This window comes from Cylas formicarius, unplaced genomic scaffold, assembly GCF_029955315.1.
Source record: "Cylas formicarius isolate icCylForm1 unplaced genomic scaffold, icCylForm1.1 PGA_scaffold_7__23_contigs__length_41026272, whole genome shotgun sequence".
Classification (NCBI taxonomy): Eukaryota; Metazoa; Arthropoda; class Insecta; order Coleoptera; family Brentidae; genus Cylas; species Cylas formicarius.
The window spans coordinates 29,507,813-29,531,945 of record NW_026844352.1 but is presented as its reverse complement, the minus strand read 5'-3'; the positions used below and the strand labels follow the sequence as shown (position 1 = coordinate 29,531,945).

At 35.0% G+C, this 24,133-nt stretch overlaps 1 protein-coding gene across 2 annotated transcripts in view; it reads left to right on the top strand.

Moving 5' to 3' along the window:
* Positions 1 to 24,133, top strand: part of LOC132705194 (uncharacterized) — a 361,276-nt gene that overhangs the window by 274,175 nt on the left and 62,968 nt on the right. For both annotated transcript variants that reach the window (XM_060675650.1, XM_060675651.1), the window contains exon 2: positions 21,309 to 21,514. In XM_060675650.1, coding sequence (XP_060531633.1) covers positions 21,309 to 21,514 — 206 coding nt within the window. The remainder of the gene's footprint in view (positions 1 to 21,308; positions 21,515 to 24,133) is intronic.

Below are 24,133 nucleotides of genomic sequence, written 5' to 3'. Positions count from 1 at the left end.
AACTATTCGTGTTCCGACTAGCGAAACCACTCATCAAGAAATCAATATTTGCCGGGATCCTTAGTAAATCAAACTTAGACGGCAAAATTAAATTTTCCCAACTGATCTACCTGTTTCCAAACAAAAATATTGGATATGTAGAAAGGACGCCTGATAAATTAGGGTCTGTTTGTGATTAATTCAATTCAACTTTTAAGTTTATCATTTTCCGGGATGAAATGGATAACTTGAATTACTAGGCTGGAGGTGTGGGCAAATGGGATAACTTTTGCTGTTGGGTTATTCAGGGTCTTCTGTTCTAAGCGTTAAATTTTATACGGGGTATAATCATTAACGACTACTACTACTACTGCTTTATGTAGATCTAGAATCTGATTCTTCATTAAAAAATTATGTAAAACATTAAACACAAAAACCACAGAGTAGAAAGATATTTTCCATAGCTCTGTAAAAATTGGAGTTGGAAAGATTAATGGAAATATTTAATATATCGTTATATTTTTGAACAAACAAATGTTAAAGCAATTTGTGTCATGTTATTTGATACAATACACACAAAACATCACAGAGCAATTAGTAAACGTCACCTGACTTTTCTAATTTTTCAATGAGTATTAATTTAAAGTAATGTTCACACTTTATGTGAATACTACAGATACTTTGCCAGCTAGCCTATAATGTGTGTGTTTTGGCGATAAATCTAGTCAAAGTGATGATGTTCTCGCGTTATTGTGTTCTTTATCATGTAGGTGTGGCGGAACTTATTTCAATTACGTGTATTTTACTGTTCAGAGCCTGGCGCTTTCACCAGATTTGTTATACCGATTATGTTTATTATTCGAATACATTGTGTTAAGTTTTGGTTCGTTATAACTGAAAATTTTGGGTAAAGGTGTATGCTAAACTCGGATGGTAAACAATATTTAATCAAAATAAACAATTAAAAAGTATAAAAAATAAAAAGAACACAACAGAAAATTTCTGTCTGGCAAAATTTTACACGTCAGGAAATTTAAAAGTAATGTTTCGGCTTGCTACCCAATTTTTGATCCTTGCTCAAATTTTCTCGATGGGGTTTTAATCCGGATGGTAAGGTGGTAGTCGACGAACACAATGGCCACGATGTTCAAATACCTCATCGAGTTTATATTTAGCTGGGTATTTAAACTTATTTTTTAAAATTAAATCATACAATTCCGGTTTCGATAATGTTTCTTGAACAGAAATGTTTTTTTTCTTAGAGCAATTGCTGGATTTCCTGCTTTTTCGTTGCAGAAGTTATACAACTGTTACATTGTGATAGGAAGCATTATCTACCACTAGGACAGATCTAGGAGGTAAATTGGGAAGCAACTTTGTTTCCACCCACAGCATTAAAATTGCATGGTTCATGTCGTCGTGGTAATCGCCACTCTTTGAACCTAAAATATGTTAAATTAGGTAAAATTATAAAGCGTTTTTAATAAAACCTCTTTTCCCACCAGCATGTACAATAATAAGTCGTTGCCCTTTTGCGATTGGTCCTCTTATTCTTTTCTCGCTATCATCAAACCATCCTTTATCGGATGTGTGTCCACTATGATGTGCCTCCCTTCATGCCGAAACTTTGTTATTTGGAATTTGACCCTTTAGTGCTTTTCTATTGCCATCAGTCGTCCTCCATCTACAAAAAAAATCGAATAGCATTTTTTTTGAATAAATAACTTTTTCTACATAATATGAATGCTAATAAAATATTTTGTTGTTTAATTAAAACTATAAAATGAAAGTATTGCAATTATCCGAAACATTATTAATTTTTTAAACAACACTAAAACCAGTAACACATTTAAGGTTACTAAAAAAAACACAATCAGCTTTAAGCATTCAAACAGAGCAGCAAATGTCTTACATTTAAGAGTCGGTCTCCTTTTCTCCACTATATAAAATCACAGTTCTCTGATATATTTCATTTGACTAGGACTTACTAAGCCAAGTGTTCTAGGAACTCTCGGACACTTTTTTTGTGGAGTGCTATATGAGCAACTGGGGTTGTCTGCAACCTTTGACGTTCCTTTAAATCCTTTACATGTATTATTTGAAGCCAAAAAATTTTAAAGCAGATGGATGTTTTAATTCCATGTGACATAAAGAAACAAAATGATTTACGTGTGAATTTTTAATAAAATTCGATACGCCACAATTGGCCACAATTTCCCTTCCCTGACTATGGACAACTTGTCCCTTCCTTCCAAGTTTCTTTGGCGACATTTAAAGAAATAATTTAAAAAGAAAACATATGTTTATTCACACACAACAGGTACTTAAATTTAATAAAAAAACTGTGACAAAATTACAAATTACTTCAAGCACTAGTTCCGGCTTATGTTTTAAATTGATTTATAAAGAAAAACATATTATATTTGCTTCCTAATTTTAAGCAAAACGTGTATATTACCGCCAATAATTAATTCTTTGTGATAAAAAACTTAGCAAATATAAATTATCTGGCTTATTAAATTTATTATATTAAAGTTGTACCGATACTCCAACCAAAACGATAATATTAGCCTATAAAAATTAACGAAATATAAGCACCCGCAAAACAACCACGAAACCTAAACAAGCGGAACTATTGGATCCATGCCAATGGCGGTCGCATTTTGGAACGACCGCTGTTTCAAATTCATCTTCTACGCATCTGACGTCACTGGGCTCTTCTCTAACGAGACGTACTCTACTTGTAATATACTGTGTGACGGTTCGCTGTGCGCGAGTCTGTATGTATAGCTATAGAGTACGGCCCTGGCGAGTGCCAGACCGTATTGGATGTGAAGAGGAACCCAACAGGAGGGCAGTAGCGGCTGGAGTTTTCTTTCGTTATGTTTATGTATTGTTTTAATTCGTGGTAGACTTCTCTTGACTTACCGTGAACCCCAACGACCCAAAGCGAACCCTGTAACAACTGTAATATATGTAATTCAAGAATTAAGCGTTTTAATGCTATTTCTTCGATATTCGAGGCTCTTAAACGAAAATTGTAAGAATAAACATGAAGCGATAGTTATTCTCTTCATTGGAAATGTAAAATCATAAAAAATTGCAAACACTACTGCACATATTTACGTTTGTTTGAAGTGCGATTAAATTGGCGCTTTTTAATCGAAATTCCTGGATATGTAAACAAAAACGGTATAGGTAGTGCGATGCAAAACATGAATCTGTTGCTCGAATTAAAAGGCGCCAGTAAGCAGCAAGCAAAGGAAAGCACTCCATGCATAGTTCAAGTTTGACCCGATTTCTGACGGAATCCGTATCGTGCCGGTGTAAAAATCCAGCTTTGTACGTTATTTGGAAAGACCTGAATTCCTTAGAGCTTTTAGAGTACTTTGCGATGCAGTGGAACAAAACTGCTTTATCATCTGATCCGTTTTGTTTGCACTTTTATATTTTAAGGGTTCCGGACAAAGAGTGTGGCGCAGACGTACGCGGAAACACGGTTTTATTACAAAATGAAATGCGCCTTCGAGGGAAGAATGCTTTATGGGAAACCACCGCTAATATTTGTCTGTTTGTTGGAGATTAAACTGTGCATTTTTTATGAAAAATGCAGAGGCTAAATCCGGCGGTTCGTTCAGGTCACTGTGCTTCCTTTGGAAGTAAATATTTTATATTCTTTCTCCGGTGCTTAATTTACGCAAATACTGACGATATGAATTACGAATTAATAATAATGGCAACGTGTTAAGGCTTTAAATTTCAAGTTTTTATTTAAGACATCGCAAGGTTTTTTGTATTTTTGTTTAGTCAGTTATTATATGGTTTAACGGCAAGAAAGAGATGGTTATCTGTTAAATGGATCAGGGATCCGGGTTCGATAAAACAAGGCAGAAACGATTTGAACCACACTTGAAATTTACATAAATACAAATGTTATCACAATAATCGGAATGGAAGAGCACGTAATCACAGACGCAGAGTCCAGTCGTCGGGAGCCTGTGGTCATCTCTCTCACGGACCTGTAACACACTCGCGGCTATAGACTTGTAATGCGCTCTGGATCCTTTGATTTTGCGAAGTTATTTAAACGTATTTTTTTTTAATTCGTAAGAATCCTCGCTTCCTTAATTATTTATCACTCTTTCTGATGTTTAGAATTAAAATTAATTTATTATTTATGATATCATATTCCTAAATATATCTATTTAATTAAGTTCACGTTTAATTAATTCATTAATCCATTTAATTAGTACAGGGTGTTCATGTGAGAATGCACGAAGGATATTTTTCTTAAGATATGCAAAAAAGGGCGTCCTCAGGATCATATCATTAAAAAGGTATATTTTGTCATATTTTTAAGATTATATTTTATATTATATATTTTTTTGGGACACTCTGCATTTTTTGTTTTTTGTTTTGTTCGTGATACGCTTCTAAGGATGCCCTTGTCGTTTGCTAAAACTTTTGTATTTAATACTACAATAATGTCTTAATTGAATAAAAATAGCCTATGTACATTCTGGCACGAAAACCCTGTGCCTGCTGCATTACCATTTAAAATGAACTAATAAAGGGAATTTAGAAATAATCAAATTCGTGAACAGACGCACTAATAAATTATTTGTTCCAACTCCACTATACAGGTAAGTGTAAACAGATAAACAATGCACTTTAAATATGAAAATATCTGGACTTTGGGTATATTTAGGTATTGACTTACTAATATTGTAGTTATTAATATTTCATTTAATATGAACTCTCATATTTAGATACTACTTTTAGGAATAAATTAACAGTTCATTTCTTATGAAAATGGCCTTCGGCTTAGGTTTTGTTACTTTTTGGTCTTTGAGGAAGTACATTTTTATTATGGGGAATATTTTTCTTACTTAAAAAATCTGACCCGATCATTTCATAATTCCAACATTTAACAAACAACACAATACAACAATCCTACGATAGACTACGAATTGATTTGAAACTTGAGAACATAACCTCGAAATCGAAGGATCCAGAGTGCACTAACATTCTGTAGCCGCGAAAGAGCCAACACAACCGCCGACTGCCCCGCACTATTTGCAACTATACTTTTTTTGACGGATCAGAATGATATTTCTTATTCAACAGATTTCAGGAATCACCGTGCCACTTCTATGTGTAGCGCGATTTAAGTGCTTTGCTTTTAACTTAAAATATCAAGATTTTTTTTTTTCATAAATTAAAAATGTTCTTACTAGCTTTGTTAACAGTTTGTCATATAATGACAAAGACCGTTAATGAATGGCACACCAGAATGAACACAAACGTGAACAAAATTGAGAACAACTGTAACTAAATCAGGGCGCCACTGTGTTTTAAAAAGAAAAAAAAATGGTAGTCTTTCAGGAAAATAAAGCAAGAAATTATTAAATTGATATTTGTTCAGGTTGAACATATACTTGGGTAAGGATGTCACAACTGAGTCAATTCTGTAAGAATTACACGAAAAAACTAACGTAGCAGCCTAAAATAGCTAATGTAGAACTTCTAGGGGGATTTCAAATACGTAGCACATAGCACATTGCGGTAAATTATGAAAACGAAATGTAAAACAGGTCTATAGACCTGACCGCTCCCATTCAGCGTCTGCTCATCAAAAGCTAACTACTAGCTAAAACGTATGGCAATGACGAAACGCCTCAACTTCCGGTACATTCCCGCATCGAAGGCATTATAGATAGATCTTCTGAAGATGTTCCCTAATCCCGGGAAAATGAACACGGTATAGTAAACAATCCGAAAAAAATCACATAAATTATCGCCGATGATGATATAAACAACAAAAGCAAATCATAACAAACCTTTTAAAAAAAAACCCAAATAATTAAATTTTAAGCAAAGTACGGAGCTGTTGGGCCATATTTCATTCTTACAGCTTGCGGGTCTTTCCTAAATTCGTATCAGTTAGTCACTTTCTTCTATCTATGAACAGACATTACCTATAATCAGATTCATATGGTCAAGCAGAGAATGAGGCACACGATTTAAAATATCAAAAATGGTGATACTTTTTCAATGAAATGACAATTGGGCTTATATAAATTGACAAATTCCTAGAACGGTCCTGTATCGTCTTCGCGTTTAACCACCCTACATAGAAGAAATTTTGTTAGAATACAGAGAAGGTATGCCAGGAATCGCAGAGCCGCTATACTCGACCAAAAACGTGGCTATCAAAATCCTCCGCAAACTACACCGCCGCTGTTAGGTTTGGTAATCCTAAACCCGAAAGCAAATATCCCGGCAACATATTTGCTTTCATAATATAAATGTTAATTAAAACAGCAGATTTAATTGCAACTTATGCGACAGAACCCCATTTTATATGTAAAATTTTCCGGTTGAAATCCGGGCCGAAAAATACTAACAAAAAATTCGTGTTGTTATGGACGCTCGCTGCGCCAGCAATGCTAATTTTCGTTGAAAAGATAATAAGTTTAAAACAAGTGAAACACGTAAAAGTGCGCACTCCGGTAATGGAAAAATGCGTTCAGATTTTTAATGAATTGATAAATACTTAATGTTTAAAAAAATACCAGATTTTCTTTGCTGCTTTGTTAAGTCAGAAAGTAAAGTTGTTCTGGCGGAAATGTTATACCGACGATAATCATATTCCATCAGTCTTTCCATATTCTGTAAGGCGTATATTCGCCGCAGATTCCCTAAACATAAAAATTTTGAAGTCATAAAAATATCTCGAGCAAATGTTGAAAATATAAAACGAAGCTCGGGAGATCGTCTTCGGGGGAATAAGCGATGCACATAAACGCATCACCGAAAGACCGCTCTGTAATTGTTCAGCGAAGCATGAGAAGAGATAAAGAATAAATAAAAAGGGAAAAATAATAACATGACAACAGAAATGACAAGCTAAAGAAATTTGATTTGGTTTCATTTGGCAGATATCTCCGCTTCAGAAACGTTAAAAGGCGTCTTTTTACTTTGCGAAAAGAGCAGGGGTTTCAAAAGAATTGCGCCCAATTTTTGGAATCCCTTTTTCCATCATTAAATGCAATTGGTTCGCGATATAAGATAGAGTATAATTTTATGGGAATACCAAAGCATTAGCAAAACAACAAAAGACAAAAATTAATTTAACAAACAATAAAATGTAAGAAAGAGGCTTGCAGCTTAAAATCGGTTCTCAGATATTCTTCTGCGCTATAGAATCATTGGTCCAGAGGCTACAAATTGAGAGTTTTCTTGAAGTTCTGAAAATCAAGCCTCTTATTTTTGTCCGGAAGAAAATTAAAAATCTGTAAACTATTTTTTATAATTTAAATTCTTTAATGTCAATATTTCAATTCCTCAAGTTGTGATTATGAAGATTTGCAGCGTGTGGAATTTTATCTAAGACACGAAAAAAATCTGTGAGTGAATGAAACAAACAGATACATGGCAGAGGTATAGTTTTGTGTTGATGGATGACTTGCGATGGCTTGCATCAACCATTATCCAATATTATAAAAGCCCTTTTTGCAGCAGCTCTCTGTTTCCTTAGACAACTGTACAGTATTAAATGAAATAGACACATTTTTATTATATCCAAGCTGACCAACGATTTTAGCCTGCTAAACAGAAAAGTTATGCTAGAAAGCTCATAATATAACCACCTACTTTTATAATCTAGTAAGTAATTTAAACCGAAACCGAAAACCGAATTGAGGCCACAAAACATTATTTTCTTCAAAGAATAACATCAGACCATCCTTTAGCATACGTTCAACAGGAGTTTATTAAGATTATTTCACTTACTAAGATTACTAAAATAAGATTAAATTTTCAAAATCAGTATGGAAAGTTTTGCTTATTTCTCCCAAGAAATAATGAAGTACCGAAAATGTGGAATTGTTTTTCTTCCGAGATAATGGCTAAATCAAATAAACAATAATATGAAATACAATACAAGGACTGCATTGAATGTGGCATTTTTTTGGTAATATGTTGTCAAAATTTGGCCTAGAATCCACTTTTCACATAAAAAACGAGTTACTGGAGATCACTGTTTAGAACACTGACAGCACATTTACGGCATATTACATTTATGAATTCGGCGATAGACGATTCAGGACTCTCGTATGTAATTTTCCTGATTATGACAAATCGGACTAATAATAATGGATGGAACCCACTAAGGCGGGGCAAACCGGAACTATACTTTGAGTCAGGGTGAATTTTTAGTAGGATGTTTTGCTATCGGTATATGACTCATGTCAAATATAATCAATGTATTCCGGTAACAGAGAACTTTAGTGTAATAGATTCTATAAATATTGGAAATGAGAAGCCGTATGAATGTTAATGATTTATTTATTGTTAATGGTTGAAACCAGGGACATTGGGCGACGGGTGACGTCATCATTGTTTTAGCCAATGAAAACGCGATACAAAGTTATGCGCCTATGTACCGCTGCATGATAAGTGATGATAATTCAATTACGCACAGCCGCAAAAGTTTCTTGTTTTAGTTTTGAATAGGTCATCGATAATAGTGTTTTTTTTAAATAATATTTATAGCATATAAATATAACAATGTGTAGGAGTTATTTTATTGCACCGTTATCACGAAACGGAGAGTCCTAAATTGTAGACATAGGGTTTGAGTGCTCAGAATTCAGAAAAACAATTTTATTTAATTAAAAATTTAAATGGCCGATCCCAAATGACCAATCGTTTAATTTTAAAATTGAATTAGAGTGTGAGATGGTCCAGGAATTGAGGAAGTAGGAAAGTTAATAATAATGATACTCGGCTTCCCAAATTCTTCATTCTTTTTGTATTTTGTTGTATTGCGCATATGCCTTGATAACTATTAAAGGTACACACTCCTAACTTGGGACTACATGTGTGGACGTTTCTACAACTTTAGCAAAATGTATTTTTGATAGTACCCTGACGATATTAAAAAGATAATGCCCGATTGTTGCATATAATGAACTATTTTTTAATTTGTTTTATTAATTACCATATTTGCTATAAATAATTATTTATTGTTTGTTGAGTAAAACGTTGTATAGAAACGAAATTAACCATTAAAATAACTATATTAAGTGACATAAAACTGTCAAGAATTAATTTCGTAGCACGGCAAAACATAACAACGGTATCGACAACTTTTTGAAATAGGCAACATTATACAAATTGTTGCTATTTTTATATATTTTTAGTAAGTTTTTGACCATCCCGTATTTATTTATTTTGAAAATATCAATATAGACCGCTAAAATAGTTATTCTGTAAGTAAATCAAACACAAATATAAAAACAAGGTTTACAGTAGGAAAAATCGATAGATATATTTTGACCTGCAAACATCTTTTTTTTGGATATAAAATTCAAAATTTCTCAGAAACGTTCAAAATTAGGTACAGGATATTATAAATGAAATATGGAGGACGAAGAAATTTCCTAGGAATTCAAAAATGACTATCTGAATACAGAGTGTTTAAAATAAGAAATTGCTTAGTTGTCCTCGAAAATACAGTAAGTTTCGCCTTGAGTCGACGTCCTCTCATCGTTTGTGAAAATGATAATCCCATTGGAGTTTCAACTGCCTATACAGCTGACAGTCGTATATGAAGTAGGTGTTTTTTACTCAGTGCTCCGCTAGCGTCCAAAGTCATACAGTTCAAGCCAAAGCATTGGATCCGATTCGTCAACGTCAACGTCATATGGTCCCACGGTGAGGCTGAACTAGATCATTTTCTAACTTACTTTAATTCCTTATACAAGAGAATCGAGTTTACGATAGAAAGGGACAAAGAACTAGCATTTCTGAATCTCCTTCAGACACGAACAGACGGCGGGAAAGTACAACACCAAGTATAGCGCAAACCTACCCACACCAACAGGTACCTTAAGCGCAGTCACACCATCACCTCAGTCAGATCCAGGCCGTTGTGAACACAGTGAGACTAATGGGCAAAATCCGGAAAAATCCGGGAAATAGAAAAAATCACACATACACTCCGAGATAATAACTATAAGGAGTCGAAACTGAGAAAATCAACTGAAGAAAGGAAAACCCTAATCTCAGCTATGTTGCCATATGTAAAAGGAATAACTGATCAAATAGGAAAAATCCTAAAACGACACAGCATCAGAACAACTTACAAGTCCCACAAAACACTGGGCCAAATAATAGGGAATCCAAAAGACCGTTGCCACCTGGAAAATCACAAAGTCTATCTAATTCCCTGTAGACACTGTACAAAACATTACATAGGACAAACAAATAGGAAAATATCAGCATTATCTGCAGTCGGGCCACAGAATGGATTTTGGAGAAATCAAAGAAATCGCAAATATCATAAAACTCAAACGGAGGACAATAGGGGAAGCAATGCAAAAACAAGACAACATAAATCACCGAAATCAGTTTGGAAAATGATATTAAACCATACCAATAAGAAAAATGCACAATTTCCCCTCTAGGCCAATAAGGAGGAAGCGCCGCCCACCACAACGTTTTCAAGACTAACCAATAGCGAAGTAACGCAGCAGGTCCCCTACCCAGCCGCGATACAATCTACGACGGAAACAATAAAAGCACCGCACTGAACGAGTCAACTTCATTTTGAGTGTGGATACGTACAAGTGACATGGACGTGCAGCCTTTGAAGATGCCAGATGAAATTCTGGCGAAACGCCAGGTAACCAATCCTACCCCATGATCAAACACCGAACGGATGAATACTCGGATTAACACCAGTATACATACGTCGAAGTAATACACACCAAGGAATACACACAAACAAATAGAGTCATAAACAGAGTATAACCCGTCACTCAGGAAATATTAAATAAGTATTAGATAACTAGAACGCGAAACTGGTGGGACCTTTATTGAGCCTTGAAGTAAACAATTAATCAACAGACCAAAAACGATCAATGTTTTTAATTCAATCGACAAAGATCGACGCCTGCAAATGCACAAAATACCAGACAGCAGGATCTTACAGTTGCTGCGGTTGCGCTGCCTTTGGGTTCGTTCTTTAACACACAAAATGGGTGCCGAAACAACTAGCGTCCGACCATAAAGGCCCATCAACGGCTGCAGCACGCCATCTAACATGCGGCTGACATTAGAGTTGGATTTGGATTCGGATTTGCGAATATTGCAGTGGACCAGTTCGTTATTTACCTTAATTAAAAAAAACGTATTCCTGTGGAAAACTCCCAAAAACAATATCCAATGTTGTTATAGAGAAAATAACCTCTTTTCCCTTCGCATCACCCCAAAAAATAAATTAATTTAATTACTATATAAAAATCTAACGTTGTCCCAGAGATTCAACCAGACTATTGAAAGGTCACTTAGGAGAAATTCAAAATGATGTATTGCTCAACCACCTAGAAACCGGCAGGAATATATAAAACCACCTACAATAATGAAATACCCAATAGTTCAATATATTTATTTCGCAATCTCAAAAAAATCTGACGTCGTCTCAGAGATTCAAGCAGAAGATCAAAGAGCCACTTAGGAGGGCGTCAAAATGGTGTATTACTCAACCACCTCAAAACGGTCGGGGAGATATAAAACTACCTCCAATAATGAAACAACCAAATATTCGTTTTATTTATTTCCCAACCTCAAAAAAACCTAACGTTGTCTCAGGTCAGGTTTTTTGAAATTCCGAAATAAATGAAACAAATTTTAGGGTATCTCATTATTGGGGGAAGTCTTATATCTTTCCGACCGTGTCGATTTAATGGTCTAATTCAATATCTGAGACTTCAGAATTTTTTGAGATTGCGAAATAAATATAACAAATATTTGAGTAGGTAGGTAGGTAGATAGTTTTATATATTCCCGACGATTTCTAGGTGGTTGAGCAATACATCATTTTGAATCTCTCCTAAGTGGCCTTTCAATAGTTTGGTTGAATCTCTGGGACGTTAGATTTTTTTCGAGATTGCGGAATAGTAATTAAATTAATTTATTTTTTGGGGTGATGCGAGCGGAAAAGGGGCATTTTCTGTATAACAACATTGCATATGGTTTTTGGAAGTTCCTTTACAATATTTTCGTGCTTACTTATCCATCATGTCTACAGAAATATGTTTGTTTTTTAATTAAGATATGAAAGAACTGGTCCACTGTAATATTTGAAAATTCGAATCCAAATCCAAATGTAACTTCAGCGACATATACACAGTCCGCTATAACTACAATAGTTTGCCCAAGACCATGTTGTTTGTTCAATTCAGCAAAATCATTCGTTATAAACAAATTTTAAATATCGCGTATGCATATGTTAAATGGATCTCCTCAAACATTTTTTTTGTAATTGCTTCACAAGTTCCTGTATTAGCGGCATAGATAGAACTATATCTTTAGTAGCTTTAGGGTTTCAACAGCCGGCTAAAATTCATATCATCATACCAAAACGTATGGATATGATTGGTAGATGTTCTTAAATTGCAAGAAAAATTTTGTAAAATCCCAATAGTTTTCTTTCGCAGTTTTCTACGCACACGGAAGTTTTGCTAACAAGATTGAAATATTTGATTATTAGCCATAATAATAGCGAAAGCTCCTTCCTCAGTCCCAACCCTAAGACAGAAGTTAAATTTATGATTCTTGGTAGCTGTGAAATTATGATTGCCAATTAAAATTTTTTCCTACGCAATCATGCGAAATCTTGCGAAATGACATAATATTCTGCGCAATACTGTCACAATTTTTACCATAGTAGTTAATCCCTCTCATTGAACGAATGCGGAGAACATTGCATGTCTATTGGTATTTTTTCCATGTCGAATTTATTTTAGTCACTTTCCAAGTTTTCTCCGTTTATCACACAACAAACAAAACACAGAAAAACAAAGAATCCTCTATTTAATTTCAACATTTCCTCTATTGATCGAAGAATACCACTAAAAAATCATATGACAAATTGTGCAATCAGAACGTTTGGCTTTCGCTAAACGTCGGAAAATAAAGGCCTAAACTGCTCAAAATTAGGTATTCAAATGGACTCCATTGACCCGCTTAATGAATGGCGATTCACGGACCGATTTTTGTCATGGTCCCTGGATACCGTCCATGAATATTAATATTTGTTACTCTATGTTTTGGAAAGGAATGACTCGGTTCGCATTTTGTTCAGTTAATTATGAATTTCAAATGTTTAATGATAAATGAATAGTCGGCGCTACGTTAAAATTAATTCTGCTGGGCTGGCCGACAAAATTTTTGTTGTGCCCTTGTTCAAATAGTGAATAATGGTTTGCTACCATCCATTTCTATGTTCCGGTCTGCAATTTTTTTTCACAAGCGAATAGGAAAAAAAAATATAGCGTTTTTGGTCATTTCCAGTCAAAATTCTGTGCTAAAATATTTTGAAATATGACATGGCATTTAAATGAATCTGAAAAGGCTCCATAAAGTTTGCTCAATATTATATTCGGTGTAAACATTAGCAATATCCAAATAATGCTCACATTTTGTGCAACCCAAACTAAATTATAATACAGCTATTAGATAGCTATCATAAATAAAATACAATAAAATGGGGGGTAAACTTGATGTCCTCCTTCCCCTTCATTAACAAAAGACTATTTTGAAATTGCTTCCTGAGAAAAGCTGCTCTTTTAAAAATTTTAAAATTCTCCTCGACCTCAATCAAATTTAAATTTTCTTGTAAGTTTAGAATCATTGAATTTTGCGGAGCCATTTTCACAACTTCAAAATTTTGTTGTTAAAAGATACGATTTTAGATATGAAAACTGCTTTATTTAAATACTGACAAAATATATAAGTTACAAACACGTCTTAAATAAACAAATGAAAATAAACATTTTTAAGGTAATAAACATATTTTAAGAGGTATATCATCATATATATATATATATATATATATATATATATATATATATATATATATATATATATATATATATATATATATATATATATATTTATATGATTGCCAACCACTTCATGATTTACTTCGAAAAGAAAGCAATGGAGAAGGCAAATCTGAAGCCAAAACTATGGACAAGATACGTTGATGACGTATTTGTTGTATGGCCTTTTGGCAAGGAGGAGCTTTTGAAATTCCTAGATCTGCCCTTTTTAGATGTGCACATCACAAGGACCGAAGATGGACACTTGGAACACACTGTCTATAGAAAACCAACACACACTAATAGATATCTGAACGCTAAATCTCATCACCATCCATCACAGATACAGGCAGTGGCAAATACATTAATTGCTCGGTCCTTCAGGCTCACAAACGAGAGGAACAGAGATAAAGAACTGAAGAAAATTAGTACCTGTCTTCAACAAAACGGATACCAAAGGCGCACCATCAGCAAGGCAATCAGTAAACAACAACAGCCGCAGCAGAGAGTGCAGGACGAGACCCAACGAACGATCGCTGTCCTGCCATACATCAAGGGGGTTACTGACAAAATCGGCCGAATATTACGGAAACACGACATATCAACGGCATACAAACCTGATCATACCATCGGAGCAATACTAAGAAACCCAAAACAAAAAATTACTCTGGAAAACCAAGGAGTATACAGTGTAGCATGCGGATCGTGCAGCCTGACGTATGTGGGACAGACCAACAGAAGGATTTCAGCCAGGCTCGAGGAACATCGTTTAGCCATAAGAAACAAACAAACAACATCTGCTTTGTTTCAGCACCAACATCAGACAGGCCATAAAATTGATTTCGGCACTTGCAAACAAATAGCTAATATTCCTGATTTTAGGACTAGGATTATACGAGAGGCCATCGAAATAGAAAAGTCCGGACACCTCAATACGAGAGACGACGCTCTGCATTTATCCAACACGTGGAGAACGATAATCAAACAGCAGAGCGATGCGCAGCAGCCAACGGGGACATCGCAACTACGATCGGGCGAAATTAACAACGCGACAATTCAGGGGGCGGAGCCACCTCCCCCCACGCACAAGCAGCACCGTTACCATCTCCGGCGCAGAGTATAAATGCCGCACGCACCGCCGATAACCTCCCAGTGTTCGAAGTGTTTTTGGAGCGCGAGCATTGAAGATGCCAAGTGAGATTTTGGCGAAACGTCTGCAGGATTCCAGTCGGATGCAAGATTTGCAGGATTCCAGTCGGATGCAGGATTCCAGTCGGAGTTCAACGAGCGAACGGATGATATCCCGGAATATAGTGTCATTATATATATATATATATATATATATATATATATATATATATATATATATATATATATATATATATATATATATATATATATATATATATATAGAAGAATTTTCCAAACGTGCGTTTTTGATTTCATAATTCATTTCAGATGGTTGCAACAGGTCTCTGCACCTTCTTAGTTAAACAAATAGTTCATTCTAATTTAGACAATTTTACACCGGGCGGTTTATGTTGGTTACGGCAATGGAATGGTATCTATAACACTAGTCTGAAATTTTTTTTTTTTTCTCCTTCTTGTTTTCATGAATGAATTCGTCTTATTTTATGCTCTAAACACGGAATCTGATATACAAATAAGTTCCACACGTAGGTTTTTAATTTAATATTTATTTCATCAAAAAACAATATTATTAAAATATAAATTATTATTATAAGGAAATAAAAAATGTGGCGGCTTGAGTTTTACAGTAAAAAATCCTATTAACCTATATTAACAAGACTAATAAATATCGTCAGTTATTTCATTATGGAGTGATAGGATTCAAATTATTTAGTAGTTTTCTTCATCTTCATAGATTCCATTGGAGTTCTCGGTGAATTGTCCAACAGAAATCAGCAAGCATTGCTGCTGACCATTTTCCATTGTAGCATTTTTCCTGGTGAAACCTTTCACCATGCTCATCTGATACAGCTCCAAGATTTTCAGGAAAGAAATCTAAATGCGAGTCCAAAAAATGGATCTTGAGTGACATATTGCATCCTAAAGCTTTATAAGCAGAAAGTAGCTCCCGAATGATTTGTTGATAGTTGTCACTTTTTGCGTTCCCAAGAAAATTATGACACCTCCACAAACGCTACCCAAGCTCTTTTGTCTGCTTTGCTCAACTTCGAATCAAAAACCTCATCCTTTATGAGCTCACGTATCTGCGGATATACAAAAATTCCTTCGTTCAATTTCGCGTCACTGATTCGAGGAAATTTTGTTTTTAAGTATTGAAAACCTGCACCATCTTTATTCATAGCTTTCACAAAGTTTTTTTATGAGTCCCAACTTCGTATGAAGGGGTGGCAGAAAAATTTTCTCACATGCACTAACGGTTTATGAAAAACATTTTTAAGTCCAGGAGTCAAACTTTTTCATGATGGCCAGGTTTTTACTTTGTAATGTTTGCCTCTTGCGCGGCTATCCCACTCACAAAGAAAACAGCAAAATTTTGTGTATCCTCCTTGTAGTCCAGTCAGTATAGCGACAACTTATAAATCAGCACAAATATTCCATAGGTATTGAGAATATTTAATTTTCTCAAGTAATACCTCAAGGTTTGCATAATTTTCTTTCATGCTTGTAGCAAGTAACTTGTAAAACTTTCTTGCCTCGTACAAAAATATGAAACTCTGGTACTTTTAGCCAATAGATTCCACTGTTCTAACCTTGATCCGAGTAACTGTGCCTTAGATTTTTGAAAGTCCCAAGTCTCTAACAAGATCATTTAAGTCGCCTTGTTCAAGTAAATGAGGTTCTGTAGATGGACATGAAGATCCAGATAAATTGTATGAAGATGAAGATGTACTACCAGAAAGAAAACTCGATTGAGATTGTAGATCTGAAATATTTTTATTTTCAGCCTCCTAATTAACTGGTGGAACTGGAGGTGGAGTGTCTTTGTCACTAGGAATTGGTCTCTTTGCAGATAGGACGTTCGCATAAACAATCTTATCTCTATTTTTTTTTTTCGAGAATCCTCGTGTGGATGTCATGCAGAAATAACAATCATTCTCATGATTTTGAGACTCTCAACGTTCTTGAGCAGCTATTGCAGCATACTTTTGGCAACCAACTTTTATCTCGCTCATCGATAGAAAATCCAAAATCTAGCTTATAAGCTGTTTTAACCAGATCGGTCATGACATGTCGCTGTGTTTTTAATATGTATTCCCCACAAATGTAGCAAAAACAATCTGACGAATTTTTACAAGTCCGTGGCATTTTGTAACCTAAAATCACATAAAATAAATTTTAAAACAACTTTCAAACTTCTATTTTATATTTATTGACCCTACTTAAAAAAATACCCAAACTACACATCAAATACTTAGATCCAATGTAGAGAACATGAACTTTATGCAAAACTTACCAAAATATTTGATATAAAAGGTAAACAATTAAACGACAAGTTTTCACTGGACTGTTGTAGTGTCACAATGAATACTGCGCATGCGCGTATTTACTACCATAAAAATCACCTTCGGCACTTCCCTTCTTTCTCTTACAACTCTCTGAAACTCATTTTGTATGTATATTTACTTTTTGTAACGTTGACGAATGGAAAAAATGAAAAAAAAACAAAATTTTGAAATATAAAAAAAAATCATATCGAAAAATCTACACGTGATAGAAAAAATCGGCAAACGGGGATAGATTCAACACGTTTGAATCATTATATTCATCATAAAAAATTTTAAAGGAGGATTTCATTGCCAATTATAATTGGTTAAACTCCAAACTAAACAACTAATCAATCTCCAAACTGTCTCCAGGAAGCTGCGCAACAATTCAAGATTGCGTAAGATTCAGAAGTTCTTATGGTACAAAAAAATATAAATATGGTTGGAAAAGGGGGGAATTTTTGATGATTATGTTGTTTGATAATGTTTACTCACCCATGAAAATTATGGTTTCTTCTTTCTTTAGTTCCTTAATTATATCCCGCGCAGCGGAATGGATGTTGTCTTCCCAATCATAGATAACTTCCATAAAAATCAAAAACAATCCCTCTCTATGTTTCTTCATTTGTCCCGAAATGGTGATTCTATACGTTTTACATCCAGTTGATGGATTGATGGATTATTGAGGGATAGGTACTGCTTTCTTTAAGCGGCGTTCGTTACAAAGAAGTTCGAAATAATAGCCGATTCTAACAATTTGCCACTAATGGCACTTCGTTCGATTTAGTGACTCGAAACGCCTCTGATACGGAGCTCTGAAACAGGTCAATCGTAGGCTTAATGACGCTCTGTTTTAACCGCGACATGCGGTTTTAGCTTGCCTCAGCCGAACCTCGATACGCATCGAAGAGTGTGATACATTGTCCCGCTGTGAGTCGTATTTATTAATAGATTGCTTTAACGGCCCGTGGGAAATTTATTTAATTCACAATTAAATTCGGGAACTCCATTAACCAACAGAGAGTACGAATGGTGGCGACAAAATTGATATTTAACCCCTCTCTGTGTCGGCTGATTTAATCAAGTTGATACAAATTTTGAAATGACTTTGGTTGTTTATCGAAATGGTACGTCGCGCTTTCGTCGCTGCATAGATTTACAGTGTTGAACATCGTTATTTGTATTTTGGTTTGTTTATATTACATTCGGTGATGATGCAATGATGTTTGTTTTAACCATAAATGCTCTATTATGATTCCTATACATGTTTTTTTAGCCCTAAACTCCTGTCTCTCCAATGTATCCTTAGTGTCCCAAACAGAATTTTGTCTTTGCTGCATCGAAGATGTGGAGAGATTTTTGGACAAGTAGCGAATCTGGTTGTGTTTCTTAAGTGTTTTTGCTATGTTGTCAGTAATGTTTTGAATGTCAAAAGGAACCACGGTGGCAAGGATTTGATTTCCTTATTTTAAAAACTTTGACATGTTCAAGTTTTTATTTGTTATGTTTTTGTATGTTTGTTATCGGTTATGAACTGTCTTGTTTTTAGGGCCGTAAAATTATCTCACGCCGAACTACTGGACCCAGAATTAAACCATTTAATATCTGCTCTCCTCTCCGCTAGTTTTCACATTAGAAATATTAAGTATTCCATTACAAAATACACTTCACAACAACATAGAAAATGAATCAGAAATCAATCCCACACTTGCTACTGTGATCCTTCATTACACTCAAAACATTACTGACCACACACCAAAAATTTTTAAGAAATATCTAGTTAAAACCAAATTAACCAGTTGTCCAAATATCTCTCATCATGTTGGATCCATCAGAGATAGTCCGTTTAAGACACTAGATGCTTACAGCATTACATGCATATGCGGCAAAGAACCAAAAGGAGACCGATGAGATAGAGTTTGAATTAATTTTCACCACGGACCAAATCACCAAAGCCAGACACATATCTTTTACTACCCCCTCCTGTAAAATACCTAGTTATACACCCATTTAGCGTGCGGAAAGTGTCATTTTACCAGTTTCGGAAATTTCTGGGATATTACTTGGCTGAAATTAAATTCACTTTTAAAAGGAAACTTACCTGTCTAAAAGAAATAGATAAATACTCGATTTTGCTTCTTTCCTGCCAACAAATAAAAAACATGCAGTGTCCCATATAAAAAAAAAATCAATTGAAAACTATTAAACTGTTAACTTTAAAGATATTACACCTAAAATAAAGAATGTTTTACTACTACTCCCGTCTTTAAAATGCCTAATTAAACACCGATCTAGCGTGTGGGAAGCGTCACTTTACACTTCCACTTACAGTTTCGTTTCCCACGGATCTGAGCCACTTCGGACATTTCTGGGATTTTCTCGCACGGGTTTGGGAGATATTTCCCACGCCTTGAATTTTGACGTTTGTCAGTTTTGAGGGTCATGACAGTATTCCTGTTGTTTTGCGAAAATGTACCCAAAAACTGTCTTAGAAAAATATAGTATGCAACACGTTCGATAAACTTTTTAAGTCATTCGTTTATTAAACATTCGCTCCGCTCGTGTCAAATAAACTCGTGAGTCAAATGCTGTTTACCGCACTTATTGCGTAATATACTATTTCTACTGATTACTCTAAAGTACCCAATGATGCACGGTTTAAGCAACTCTGACGTTCCTGGTATTTTAGTCACTGCTCATGGTCATGGTATTTAGACGTTTGTCAATTTTAACGTCCCAAAATTTTATATAAGTCAAAACTAAAGGTTGTAGAAAAAGTATAGTATGCAACACGTTGATAAACACCATCAATCAATCGTTTAATATCCACTTACTCCGCTGCGCGTTTATCCAACTTGCACAAAAGACTATTAAAATGATCATTTTCTAAAAACGGTAGCAGGCATCTATGAGTTTTTATACCGAATTTTATTTTGCAAAGGAGCTAAAACACATCTCCAATACATGTTATTATTGATATAAATGCCAAAGATAGCAAAAATAGAAATATAAACAGGAGCGCAGGGTGTTGGTGCAAAAGGCGACATAGACTTTTCGGACATATTAAAACAATGAATAATGAATCAATTAAAAGGAATGGTTTAAATGAAATGAATAATTTAATGACTTAATTAATGATTAAATAAAATACAACGACCCGCGACCTATCCAATGCTTCTGTAAAGCCAAACAACTATCTTCATCAGGGCGCTTTCGGAAAAATACCGAAGTGGGTTCCCAATGGCCCACAATATTATGAATTGTTAATGAGAAAATTATATCCGTTTAGGCTAAACCGATAAATAATGCAAATCAAAATAAACTTGAAACCTTAAAAGCTGACGATTCATGAGAACAAACACAGCAAAAACGCAAACCTGGGAAATGCATACATCCATATACATGGTACATCTAATAGAGTGCGGATTTTACTATTATGTTTTCCATTAAAACCAAACCCCATACACCGACTTAAGTGTTCATGGATTTCTTATGAAAGGAGAATTTGGATTTATAAGCTTGCAATTTAGCTCGCCTTTTACATTACTACGAGTATGTCTGACTGAATACAGAATGGAACTCCATAACTGCATAACTCAAAATTTAGAACAAATTATTTGGAAAAAGATGATATTTCAGCCACGTAGAAACGACCCATCCAAGTTTGAACTCGAGACTGGCAAACGTAAGCTCCCTGTTGTTACAGAACTTAGAGTTATTGTAAAATATCGTGTTAAAGCGGCAAGGCTAGGCATAATTGGGAGCTCCGAACAATAGCAACTAACTGCAAGTTTCGAGGCAGCGATGTAATTAGTTAATAATTTATTACTACAAAGTGACAGACAATAGAGAGTTCGGTTTCGAAAGATTTAGTTTAGGGTTTGCGCGGCAATGAACTTAATTCGCTGTAACACGAATATTTATTGGGAAGAGAAGTTTGAATTTCTTTCTTTTCTTTCAGGTGTTATTACCTTAGAATTTCTGGAGCTGCGTATTCCGAGCCACGCTATCCGGAATCAGAACGTTAAGTTAGAGTGCCATTTCGATTTGGATGGCGAGATTTTGTATTCGGTGAAGTGGTACAAAGACGGCAATGAATTCTTCAGATACGTGCCCAGAGATATGCCACCCACTCAGTCATTTCCGCTTCCTGGAGTCACTGTTGATGTAAGTTTGTGAAATGTTCAGTATAATCTGACATGAGTTTAATGTAAAAATGGAATTGAAAAGAAGGATCATTGTTATTAACCTTGTTAACCTAGTAACGCATTTCTGAAAATCTAATTTTTTTGTGTTATTCAAAAAAGCTTTTATGAGTAGAGATCTGATTAATTAAATCAATTTTGGTACTGTAGAAAATAGTTTTTTAAGTTTCTATTGCGACGTTTTCCATCACCCAATATTTCAGCCAAGCCACTAGAAGCAGTTGTGCTTTTTGTTAGCGTGTTGCCTTCATTGAGTCTTCTAGCAGATGTAGATTTTGATCTTGGCGAACAATTTCTTTAATATTGCATACCCATTTCAATCTTTTCTCTCTTGCTATTGCTATATGGAGCGGATTTTATGAGCATGCGCATGGCTCTAAACTTTTAGCTAACACAGAAATGTTAAATTTGACAATTGACAATTTGGGTAACCTTCAAGCTGGGTAACTTCGGCCTCTAAAGTTAAATTAACGTAAATAAAGAAAAACCTAATTCGACATTGACTGACTGACTCAATATGAATATTGTTTCTTGCCATCGTTGAAAACATATCCAAAAAAAAATTCTTTTCAAAAGTAACGGCACGGGTAAGTTTATTTTACCTTTTTCACAGGATCGATTGCTGTCAGTTTCCCCATAATCTCGTCCTTTGTTCGGGTATATGAATACGTTTAATTAAAACAAATTCTGGATTTTTTTATGAATTTCGAGTATGCCGCCGGGCAAGCTTATACAAAAGTAGCTTATCGATATTCGATTCGCGCTTTTGGGGTTCAACATTGACGTTTTAATGATAAACAATGAAATTTTATGCCATTTGTATTAATCCACTAAATATTTTTGTTTATATCAAGGTCAAAATAACGAGATGTAAAATATTTGACAGAAATTTCAATAAACAATGAAATTTAGTATGCAGAAATACTTTCTAATCAATACTGAGATAGGGAATTTTCAGGATGTCTTCATCTTTCATTTTTTAAAAGTACCTTCTCAAGTACCCCGACCGCGCTCTTCTCAGAATCTCATCATTGTTACTCCTGCAGTTCAGGGAATTTTTCACTATCCACATTTCGACCGCTTCTAGGCGGTTTATTGTGTTTGTCCTTAGTGTCCAGAACTCTACACCTTATATAAGAACCGGCCAAACATAGAATACAATCATATGTTGTCGAATGATCAGACTAAAGCCATTATTACAAAATAGTGGTCTAACGTAAAGCGTGCTATCTCGACCCGTCGCTTGATTTCCATGTCAGGATCTAGATTTTCTGTTATGCATCCTCGTGTTGTGCATGACTAATTACCATAAATTTTGTTTTCGTTTCATTGATGTTAAGTCCCATTTCCCTGCTGGCGTCTGCCACACTATTGGATAGTTGTTGGAGCTCATTTAAATTTTCTGCTAAGATAACCGTGTCATCTGCGTGCCTCAAGTTGTTTAAAGGTTATCCTTTGATCTTGATACCTATATCCGTCTCCTTGGTGGATACTATGAATAAAAAGGAAAGAAGCTCAGCAGGCACAATTAATGTTCGAAACATATATATTTTTAGATATATCAATCAAATCCGTGTTTTTTAAAATGTTTATTATTTAAAAAGGAAACCAAACTTCTGCAAAGTTTTCAGTTTTTTCAATTACATTTACCTTTCCATTATCCTCAACGTTCCGATATTTTTTTTATAAAACTAATCAGATGCACAAATATTAAGTTATTAATAAAAATAACACGCAAAAAACTAGTTCTGTTGGGGAAGTACAAAAACAATAGCCAACCAAAACAACTGTTTGGCGTTCTGCTCCATACCGAAATTGATGTTCTGTTGGCGTTGTTTAGCAGTTTGGATAAATCCGGGGTGGTGGAATTCAATTTTTTCTTAGGAATTTTTAAGCATATTGCTAAATTACATACCAGTGGATTGATTTTGGACCTACGTCCGCACCAGAATAGGTTGTTGCTCACGTCACGCAATGTGTGAATCATCTGTTTTCCGGAAAATAATCTATTTGTTTTCATACGAGTTTATTTGTGGCATCGGCAGGCGAAGTCCAGGTGTACAATATTCTTTTCTCGAGCAGTTTAGTTTGGTCGTCGTAAATGTCATGAACATCCCCATGGTACCTGCCATCGTCTGTATAGTCATATACATGTTACCGGCAAAGTTCGTTATGCAGTCATACCTAGGTTTGCTTAGGCAAGGCCCGCATTGCCGGGCCACTTTAGGCAAAGTCGACGGACATTGTGGTACGACAATCTTAGGTTTGCCAAATATGTAGCAGGCAAACTCCAAACTCCAAAAATATCCCTATTGCAGACACTCGAAACTTGTTGCAACGCGTTCACATAACCGCTGCAGGATGCGACTTCACTGAATTCTCATTCTGTATGTCTTTTTAGGTGTAATTAAGCGGCTGTTCCGTTCACTTAAGTTTAATCGTTGATTAATGACCAAGAAGACATATGCAAGTATGAGTGACGCGAGTGAAATGAAGGCGAGATTTTGGGAGAAATTAAAGAGTATGCAAAAACCAATAAACTAATTTTACGATAGAGAAGTACGAATCATTAATTAAACAA